At 39.3% G+C, this 11111-nt stretch overlaps 1 protein-coding gene across 1 annotated transcript; it reads right to left on the bottom strand.

The window, feature by feature from the left end:
• Positions 1 to 2579: 2579 nt before the first annotated feature.
• dcaf10 (DDB1 and CUL4 associated factor 10) lies at positions 2580 to 10186 on the bottom strand. The gene is given in 7 exon segments (NM_001015742.2): positions 2580 to 3323; positions 3704 to 3849; positions 4299 to 4406; positions 5507 to 5709; positions 7173 to 7370; positions 8810 to 8923; positions 9751 to 10186. Coding segments are annotated over 7 exon segments (1374 nt in total). The 5' UTR covers positions 9987 to 10186; the 3' UTR covers positions 2580 to 2954.
• Positions 10187 to 11111: the final 925 nt, after the last annotated feature.

Here is an 11111-nt window from a genome sequence, read left to right as displayed (position 1 = left end):
TGCACTTGTGCCTTTTTTTTTTTAATGCCTCAGTTATATGTTTAATTTCTGGTATAGTAGTATATGCATATTTATAAAGGAAAACAATCTGCAAAAAACAAACTATATAGAATTTTTTTTACCATGTCCTGTGTACACCAGTTCTGTTCTTACCCTTTTCTTGGTCTGTCTCCTTTCTCTTTTCTGGTGACATTCTTTACATACTTGGATCAGCAGTTGCATATGTGCACTGGATAGCTACACCCTGGCCTGCTAGGAAAGAGGTGGAGTAGATCCTCTGACATCCAGAAGGAAACTACAGGGTATGCAAAAACTCTCATCTCCATAGAATGCTGCAACTATACAATACTGTAAAAGTGAGTTAGATGGGCATGATGGTGCACATGCTGCCAACATTTTTTGGCGATAAATAATGAAATTGTCCGGTAGGAGCTACAGTGCCTTGGTTTGTGTAACTTCTATAGGAATGGCTGCGTTTTACACAGTCATCCTTGCTCCTGGGAAAAAAATTATTTTATAACTAGAGGGGATTATAGGCAGATGGGGGATGTTCTTTTTTCCTATAAAAACGATCAACGCACCAGAGGTCACCCCTTTAGATTAGAGGAACGGAGCTTCCATTTGAAGCAGCATAGGTGGTTTTTCACGGTGAGGGCAGTGAGGTTGGGGAATGCCCTTCCTAGTGATGTGGTAATAGCAGATTCTGTTAATGCCTTTAAGAGGGGCCTGGATAAGTTTTTGAACAAGCAGAATATCAAAGGCTATTGTGATGCTAATATCTACAGTTAGTATTAGTGGTTGTATATACAGTCATGGTCAAAATTGTTGGCACCCCAGAAATTTTTCCAGAAATTCAAGTATTTCTCACAGAAAAGTATTGTAGTAACACATGTTTTGCTATACACATGTTTATTACCTTTGTGTGTATTGGAACAGAACAAAAAAGGGAGGAAAAAAAGCAAATTGGACATAATGTCACACAAAACTCCAAAAATGGGCTGGACAAAATTATTGGCCCCCTTAACTTAAAATTTGGTTGCACACCCTTTGGAAAAAATAACTGAAATCGGTCGCTTCCTATAACCACCAATAAGCTTCTTACACCTCTCACTGGGAATTTTGGATCACTCTTCCTTTGCAAACTGCTTCAGGTCTCTCTTATTGGAAGGGCGCATTTTCCCAACAACAATTTTAAGATCTCTCCACAGATGTTCAATGGGATTTAGATCTGGACTCATTGCTGGCCACTTCAGAACTCTCCAGCGCTTTGTTACCATCCATTTCTGGGTGCTTTTTGACATATGTTTGGGGTCATTGTCTTGCTGGAAGACCCAAGATCTCGAACGCAAACCCAGGTTTCTGACACTGGGCTCTACAGTGCGACCCAAAATCCTTTGGTAATCCTCAGATTTCTTGATGCCTTGCACACATTCAAGGCACCCAGTGCCAGAGGCAGCAAAACAACCCCAAAACATCATTGAACCTCCACCATATTTCACTGTAAGTACTGTGTTCTTTTCTTTGTAGGCCTCATTCTGTTTTCGGTAAACAGTAGAATGATGTGCTTTACCGAAAAGCTCTTGATCTCATCTGTCCACAAGACTCTTTCCCAGAAGGATTGTGGCTTACTCAAGTACATTTTGGCAAACTGTAGTCTTGCTTTTTTATGTCTCTGTGTCAGCAGTGGGGTCCTCCTGGGTCTCCTGCCATAGCGTTTCATTTCATTTAAATATCGACGGATAGTTTGCGCTGACACTGATGCTCCCTGAGCCTGCAGGACAGCTTGAATTTCTTTGGAACTTGTTTGGGGCTGCTTATCCACCATCTGGACTATCGTGCGTTGCAACCTTTCATCAATTTTTCTCTTCCGTCCATGCCCAGGAAGATAAGCTACAGTGCCATGGGTTGCAAACTTCTTGATAATGTTGCACACTGAGAAAGGCAAAACTAGATCTCTGGAGATGGACTTGTAACCTTGAGATTGTTATTTTTCCACAATTTCAGTTCTCAAGTCCTCAGACAGTTCTCTTCTCCTCTTTCTGTTGTCCATGCTTAGTGTGCCACACACAGACACACAATGCAAAGACTAAGTGAACTTCTCTCCTTTTTATCTGCTTTTAGGTGGGATTTTTTTATTGCCAACACCTGTTACTTGCCCCCAGGTGAGTTTAAAGGAGCATCACATGTTTGAAACAATATTATTTATCCACAATTTTGAAAGGGTGCCAATAATTTTGTCTAGCCCATTTTTGGAGTTTTGTGTGACATTATGTCCAATTTGCTTTTTTTCCTCCCTTTTTTTGTTCTGTTCCAATACAAACAAAGGGAATAAACACGTGTATAGCAAAACATGTGTTATTGCAATACTTTTCTGTGAGAAATACTTAATATTCTGGAAAAATTTCTCGGGTGCCAACAATTTTGGCGATAACTGTATAGTTTATGTATGTGAGTGTATAGATTGGTAAGTATAGGTTGTGTGTGCTGGGTTGAACTTGATGGACTCTGGTCTTTTTTCAACCCTATGTAACTTTAATTATTTGAAAAAATGTAGGTAAAGTGTAGAGAGAGCAAAAAAGCACATTACACACAAAGTACAGACTTTATTTCAAATGTAACCTTTCTGAGCAGGAAAACAAACATAATATCCAATTAATTAAGAAGATGGCATTAAGAAAAATGTAGTGTTTTACAGGCAATACTGCATGAATATGTATGATGGCCTGGCATATATTGAATACAGATATATAAAAACGGAAAAGGGCAAGAAAGTGCACCAGACTTGCTCGGTTACAATTTCTTCAGAGCTTGGAATCCTCTGATTTCTGATCAAACTTATTAAAAATTGAGATTTAAGATGTCCAAGATATTGTATTCAGACTTGAGATAATCCTTAAATTAACACAAGGATCTCTGAACAAATTTGGTTCCCACTTTGAAGATGTGATTCACAACTAAAACTTCGGCTGATATAAGGTAACTCTGCCACTAAGGCACCCAGATGCTATCTGACAGTGTGTGGGAGAGAACTTTGTTGTTAAGACAACATCTTTGTGAGAGTAAAGTGAGCGGATTACTTGCAAAGTCCCTGCTTCTTTTGGTAAACAGTCTACAAGTTCTTTGCATTGGGAGTCAAACCCCAGTAGACGGATCCCATATGCATATGGTGATGCAATCATACGTCCATCAGGACTGAAACACAGCTCCTTGATGTAACCCCGACCTACATTGGCTTCTTCAATGTAGTGAGTTAATCGCAAAGAACATCGGGGTGAAACTTGGCGAACAGGGGCTCCTTCCTGGAATTCATACACGCAGGTCCACTGTGTAGCAAAGGAAAGGCAACAAGAATGAGATAATTCTTGATTATTTTGAGCATTAAAACATGTTTTATTTGGTCTATTTGAATACTACCCACAATGTTCAATTTTACATCTGACAGAAACAACATAATCTCACATAGCTATATTAATACACTAGTGTGCCTTTAATGTGGAGGAATAAGACAGGTAATCCACAACTCCGCTGCCAACCTGTTTCTCTCTCTTTTGGACTACAATTTCATTATTACTGCATCATACTGCAGTTCTTCAATACATTTCAAATAAGACCAATGCTTGGCCAATTTAATTTGCTTAAAAACGTGGTTGATTTGTATGTGGCCACCTTAAGAGACCCACTGCATTGAATAGCCTCTATCTACCTCTTGATCATCAGTGTTGCTTGAACACCGAAGAAGCGTGGCCCATCCTTTGGGATGAAGTTGAAGTGATGTAATACAATTTCCACGGTCCCTCTCCCCAGGAACTTCTGGAGTTAAAACTTCAAGACTGTTACGAGGGGAAGCACCTGTAACAAAAATACCAAATATTCAATATAAGATGTCATGTCAGATGATGTCATGTTATTGCACTAAATATAAAAAAGTATACAAATAAAATCATCTTCCAACTATAATATAAACATAAATTGCTACGTGTTATGTAAATACCATAAAAATATAGCTTTCTCTATCGCTCTCTTTCTATACAGGTATGGGATCTGTTTTCTGGAAACCCATTATCCAGTTTTGAATTACAAAAGGGCTCTCTCCTATAGGCTATTTTAAATTCAAGATTCAGAGTTTTTTATTCGAACAGGTTTTCCTTATCAATAAAAAGTGACCATTCAATATGCGAGTTTATTTGTTTTAGAAAAACAAACCCAAATTCACAAACTTGAAAATTTATAAATAAGCCCCAAAATGTCAGAATGTGAAAATTTGCTGAATAAAAATTTACATTCCAATTTTCCAATACCTTCTCTTTGTGAAGAGCGTGACATGTGCTTTTCAAACAAAGGTCCCAAATCACTGTTATGGCAAGGAGAGCTGGATGGCCTTGTATCAGAAGAAGTTGAAGTCATGTCTGTATAAGATAAAAACAGCCGTTAACTAAATCTGCAAATCAGCAATTCAACACAAGGCCGGCACTTAACTGTAATTTTTCCCCCCACCAAAAACTACCTAAAAGATACTACAATGTTAAAGAAAACCTGCCTGTCACTCATTGTCACTAAACATCATCCCACTAAAAAAATGACTACCTTACCGTGCTACCTTAAGGTACAGTACAGCAAATACTGTTAAAAGGGAAGCCCACCTTTAAATAAACTCTTGGGGGCACATTTACTAATCCACGAATCCAAATGGGAAAAATTCGGATTGTAAACAAACAAACATTTTGCGACTGTTTCGTATTTTTTGAGATTTTTTCGTCGCCGTTACGACTTGCGCGAATTGTCGCGCCTTTTTCGTAGCCGTTACAATTTGCTTGCGACTTTTTCGTACTGAGTGCTCGTAAACGGCGGCCAAAACTTTCAGACTTGATTTTGGAAGCCTCCCATAGGACTCAATGGCACTCTGCAGCTCCAACCTGGCCCAAGGAAAGTCACGTTACTGAAGCTTGAATGAATCCGAAACTTTCGTACTCGGCGCGACGGCTACGAAAAAGTTGCGGCAATTCACGCAAGTCGTAACGCTACGAAAAAAAGTCGCAAAATACCGATCATTACGAAAAAAACGCATTCGGATGCTTTTCGGACTATCATGGATTAGTAAATGTGCCCCTTAGTATAGTGTATTATGTGGATTTTTTTGTGGCAGTGGTTTGGATGAGAGACTAGAATATGAATAGGCCTAAAAAAATGTAAAAATAGTTTTGGCTTTTTTTCAAGAATTAAAAAGTTGCTAAGAAAAAGACATTCTATAACATACTAAAAGCAAAATTAAAGGTGGGCTACCCCTTTAACCCCCAACCAAATCCTCCAATGCAAACCATGCACTGGTGGTGTAACTGCAGCAATAAATAAACTGGGAGTAATTTTAAGGTGAGTGAAAAAAACATTTAGATGCACACAAAACACTTGAAATATAATTTTTTAGGCAAATATTAAAGTCAAAGCTTGAACATGAAATATTAATAATTCTTAATTAAATGTACTTAATTAAACAAAAATACATTGGCACCTGAAGTGGAAGCTGTCCGTCTTGCTCTTAAGATTGGGTAGCTACCCACCTCCAAGGATTTTGTTAAATCTAATTCATGTAATATCAGCAAATACCCAGAAGAAGTAGAAATCAACATTTTTGAACAATCAGGAGTTAGCCTCATTCGCATGAGGAAACGAGTATGAAAAAACTTCTTGTGTGGACACCCATCTTCTGTACACCTTTAAAAATAAAAAAAAAGCTATCAACTTATTTCAGAATACAAACAGAGATTTTGTATTAATATGTTCAGGAAATAATCTTGATACAATCAGTAAGAATGCAGCTCTAGAGAATATGTAATGTTTAGAAATCCTGTGCATGCATTATTTGCCTAAATATCTCCCATGTTTAATATTTAAGATAAACAAAACCTAAAACCGCACATATTACTAGTTAAGAATTGCTTTTTAGAAGTGCTTTTCTATAAATCAAATGTGGTTTAAATGATCAAATAAATTCTATAACTTGATAAACGTAAACCACTTGGATATCAAAACAGGTGCCCTGTAGCTATTTCTGAACTAAGGCTTCTGGCATCCTTCAAAGGCCTTCATCCATCTGACCAGGATACAAACTGTAGTTAACCAAAAAACAAGAGTGTTCTTCTGTTATCGACTAGGGAATCATTTTCCATATATTTTTTCCAAAAGAATCAAATTAATATTTTTTTAATTTATATTAAATATAGAGACACGCTTATTCTTCTATGTAAAAAGGAATGTTCTTAGTCATACTGTAAAATGATCTGTACCTCCATAACTTAACTCACAACCCATTAGATCAGCTTATCTTACTTAGCCCAGTGGTAGCCCTCACACAATCTAAGCAGACCCTATTTAACACATGTTTCTTATTTGAATTTGCAATGAAAGGGTTTTTTTTAACAAAGAAATGTCTAAAAAATGGACATGTCCACCAAGCGCTTGATTAGAACATTAAAAACAGCACCAATCTGCACAGCAACAATAAAGGGCCAAGTGGTGCTCTGAACATTCCTGTGCAGAACACTATAATGGGCCCTTTAACTGAATGGCTACAAACACCATATTTCATATAACTTATTGCACCAGCCTAAAGGCTCAGCATCTCTGTAACAATAATGATCCAGTCCTTTAAATTTATTACAGGAGCTCCCCATCTTGGATTTTGTTAGATGTGTCAGCGACACTCACATGCTCAGTGTGCTCTGGGGAGCTGTAGTGAAGCTAAGCTTAGGGGTCATAGCAAATCATCAAGCAGAAACTGACCACAAACAGGTAGAAAGAAATGCACCAAAAATCTTAGGTGACTAGTACAGTGTATGTCAAGTGCATGATTTACCAGGGTGTGCCGATATTCCAGCAAGCACAAATACGTAGATATACAGTAAGAATCTATGCATTGCTTTTTCCCCTGAGTAATCCTATGCACAGAACTCACAGTCACAATGATTAGAAGGTGCTCAGCGTTTGACCATCAAAATATTTTTCTGTAGCTGTGTGCATAAGTTTAAACTTAGTTTTGTGGCTGAAGGCTAACAGCAACTACAATTTCAAGACCTTCTAGTGGCAAGTACAAAGAAAGTAGCCAGTCTGAACAAAGCCTTAGGGCTGAACATAAATGCTGGCATGCCAATGTAATTGTTGTTTTGCTGTATAATTACCTATTTGTGTCCCAGATTATTACATTTCCATCAAATCCGGAGGTCACCAGCAACCTTGTATTAGTGTCATACTCAATGTTTTTCACCCAACTTGTATGGCCGTGTAGAGTACACACCTTGGAGTTTAATTTTCTTAGATCCCAGAGGGCTATCGTTGTGTCATCAGAGCAGGTAGCAAACATTCGGTTGTCAAGAAATCTGTGCATAAATTGAAGGTTAAATGCATTTTTACAACACGCAGAATATTCCTGAGGTCTTCTTAAACCACATTGTCTTAACCGCATTCAATCCTTAATAATAGTGGCAAATGTCTAATTTGTTGCAATGGACTGCTAAACCAGGGAAACATGCTACTTAGCACTTGCTTAAGAATAAAAATGCTGAATAAATGATATCTGGATCTTAATCCATAGTTATTTGTAAATTTAGCTGCCCCCCCCCCCCCCCCCTTACACAGTTTGAAAATGTTGATAGAACAGAAATTATTGTAAATGTACTTTAAATAAGAATATATCTAAAGAAGAAACTAATGGAACATGTCTTCACAATTTCACAGTGCAGTGTACTGCACAACTTTAATTTACTTATTACTGGCACTATGAAGAATCTTTACAATGGAAAAGGTGACAAGGCCTTGCTTTAATCCAATGTGTTGTGTAAGCCATGGCTGCAGTGACTTCTACAGTATTGGTACCATCACCCAGAAAGTGTTTTGCATTCATACCTGCAGCTTTGTACTTTATGACCTGCCTGAAAAGTATCCAAAAAAAAGCTTTCTTGAAACTATTAACGGATGATCTTGCGTTGAATGGATATATTGGGATTAGTTATCACAAAAGTTTACTGTATGGATCTCATATTTTAATCAATCATTTTTACCTTAAAGGAGACATATTGGATAAATGGGAAAAACCCTAATATTGTAGGCAATTATGAATAATATAAGGTGCTGGTTTCCCTTTGGGCTAAACATTAACCCTATCTGTAAAAATGGCCCCTTTATTGGAGCTCCCTATAGATCCTCTCTCTTCTCTGACCATGTTTGAAATGGAGAGTGGGCGTGTCCTAATGGTCCCTGCCAGAAGCACAGTAGGAGGGGGAGAGCCAATCACAGCCCTGTACTCACACAAGCAAAGACAGGCTTCAGTTCCCTATCAGGTCAGCCTAGCTGCTGATTGGTTCCTATCCTACAGTGCAGGGTACGGAGGGCCGCGGCTCCCCAGCTCATCCAGAGAATTCAGCCAGCAGGAAGTGGCACAGATGGGCGGGACTAGTGGGGTTGTGGGGGAATTTCTCAATAAATCAGTCTGAAATACAACTTTTTTAAGCACAATCCTTCTATATCTAGAGGAGTATAATTCCCTGGTACATTCTTAATTTTTATAGGATATGTCTCCTTTAAACATCTTCTCTAATGTAAATAATGCTAGCTTGGTCAGGCTATACTCATTACCGAGATCCTCAGTTCCCTACTGGATTAGTAGACCTTCTTGGAAACCGCTCTATGTCCTTCTGTGTAAAACTTTTGTGCCAGACACTATGCAGATACTACAGTTTAAAATGTCATGGCAAAATTGACTTACTAAAAAAAGATATTAATACATGTAAATGTTAAAAAATAAATATAATTGTTTTACCTGATATTATTAACACAATCTTCATGTGCCTCTGAAAGAGTTTTGATGTGTTTTGAAGACACAGGATCAAAAAGCAAGACTTCCGTTTGTTCACATGCAACTGTTAGCACTGACCTGATAGGAAGAAGCACCAGAACATTAGAAGAAATCTGTAATTTAGCCAAATAGAGAATAAAACAAAGTTTGGCTTATTTTGGTCGACAGACATAAAAAAACAAATCTAACATGTTGAAACTAATGTAAGGATTCCCTGGTCAATTACTGCTACTTGACTACATTGACTACCCATTACCTAAAAGCAACAAAACAATATATGCTTGTTATAATGCACAGTGGTGCAGTACAACCACTTCCAATGTAAAAAAGCACATTGTAGATAAAAATACTTATTAATGATTTTGTGGAAATAGCTACACACCAAGCCTGTACACAAAGGACAAATGCATGTCAGGGCAAAGGGCAGAATATGTGATTACATTGGGCAGATCCAGGCATGCACAATGACAACTGGACCCAAAGATTGCAATTGGAAAGGAGGCAGTATTGTATTGTCCTCCATTTAAGCTTTACTGATAAGATCACAGGCAAGAAATTCTGCAATATGGTAAATTATGTAGCTAAGAACTAAAGCAGTGGATCTGCCAGTGAGGTCCCTAAGGGCCAAATAACAGAATTAGCCACCACTTGGGGCACCTTGCTGCTAAAAGCAAATGTTTCACATATGCTTATACATTTGACAAGTTTGGACTGAGTTGTCACTGCATGTTTTTGTTGCAATTGCTAACGCTAAATGAATATTTTACGTACTTTACTAAACGTATTCAGTGTGTTCCCCTTACAAAGCAGTTCATTATAGGCACTGCCCAGAAGAACTTCAAGAAATTGTTGTAGGCTGGAAATAATTTCACCTCTTATGGCCAATAGCTCCGCCGGGTACTTACCCATCTGGCGAATACTCCAGATTAAATACAGCTCCGTGGGTCCTAGTGCTCAAGTTTACAGAGTCAGCGGGATGGATCGAGCTATACAAACTCGTCATTGTCCTAAAATTATCACGAGCAGGATCCACGCAAAGACCTCTGCCCAAGCACCTGTTTTTCAGCCACCAAAAGATGCTCCCTGCGGTGCCTGCCCCATTGCCTGGTACCGCAGCTCCATCATTGGTACCCCCCTCCATACTGGGAGCCCTCTCCCGTTCCGCAAGGGCGGCGCTTACCCCCTCCACAAGTGCATAACCACTGACTGTCCCGCTATTCGCGGGAGAGTCTCTATCTTCATAACACAGCCCGCAGAGCCAGACCGAGGTTTAAATGTCCCGCATCACTGTTTAAATGTAAGCCTCCGCTTCTGCCGGCCCGCTCTCCCAGAGATCGTCACAGTCACGCGAGATGAGACTGTGACGCCAAGGCGTATGTCAGCGTAATGACGCAGTACGTAGCTGTCTGAGAAGTGACGGAAAACATAGGCAACGTTGTGGCGTTGTAGCATAGACATGAGCTGCTAGTAATGTGCGTCTCTTGGCTGCTAAAACTAGTACTAGAGAACAAAGAAAAAATACAGCAACGCCGCCACCACTAGAGCCTCAGTCCCAATGTCACGAAGTATTTGTTTCTCTGTTCACTAAAACACATCTTTGTGTTAGTGAGAAATCTAAGCGTCTGCCCCTAATATTTAATCAGCAGAAGTTACATTTTTTCTCTGTTCAGAGCTCAGATTTGTGCTAGGGAACAAACAAAACACATTTTCTCTGGTTGCTAGCAATGTCTAGCCCTAGTAATGACACCGCTCCAAATTTTACAAGGAAAGAGTATTTTGTGGAAACTAGGGCTGGATGAAAGCTGGGAAGCTGTAGCTGTTTTATATGTTATATCTTAAAGGAGACATATTGGATAAATGGGGAAAACCCTAATTTCGTAGGCAATTATGAATAATATCCGGTGCTGGTTTCCCTTTGGGCCCCTTTATTGGAGCTCCCTATAGATCCTATCACTTCTAGGTCCAGTGTGAAATGGAGAGTGGGCGTGTCCCAATGGTCCCTGCCAGAAGCACAGTAGGAGGGGGAGAGCCAATCACAGCCCTGCACTCACACAAGCACAGACAGGCTTCAGTTCCCTATCAGGTCAGCCTAGCTGCTGATTGGTTCCTATCCTACAGTGCAGGGTATTGAGGGCCGCTGGCTCCCCAGCTCATCCAGAGAATTCAGCCAGCAGGAAGTGGAACTGATGGGCAGGACTAGTGGGGTTGTGGGGGAATTTCTCAATAAATCAGTCTGAAATACAACTTTTTTAAGCACAATCCTTCT

Source organism: Xenopus tropicalis, chromosome 1, assembly GCF_000004195.4.
Source record: "Xenopus tropicalis strain Nigerian chromosome 1, UCB_Xtro_10.0, whole genome shotgun sequence".
In the NCBI taxonomy this organism is placed as follows: Eukaryota; Metazoa; Chordata; class Amphibia; order Anura; family Pipidae; genus Xenopus; species Xenopus tropicalis.
The sequence above is the reverse complement of the archived record's forward strand: the minus strand, read 5'-3'. Positions and strand labels throughout refer to the sequence as shown.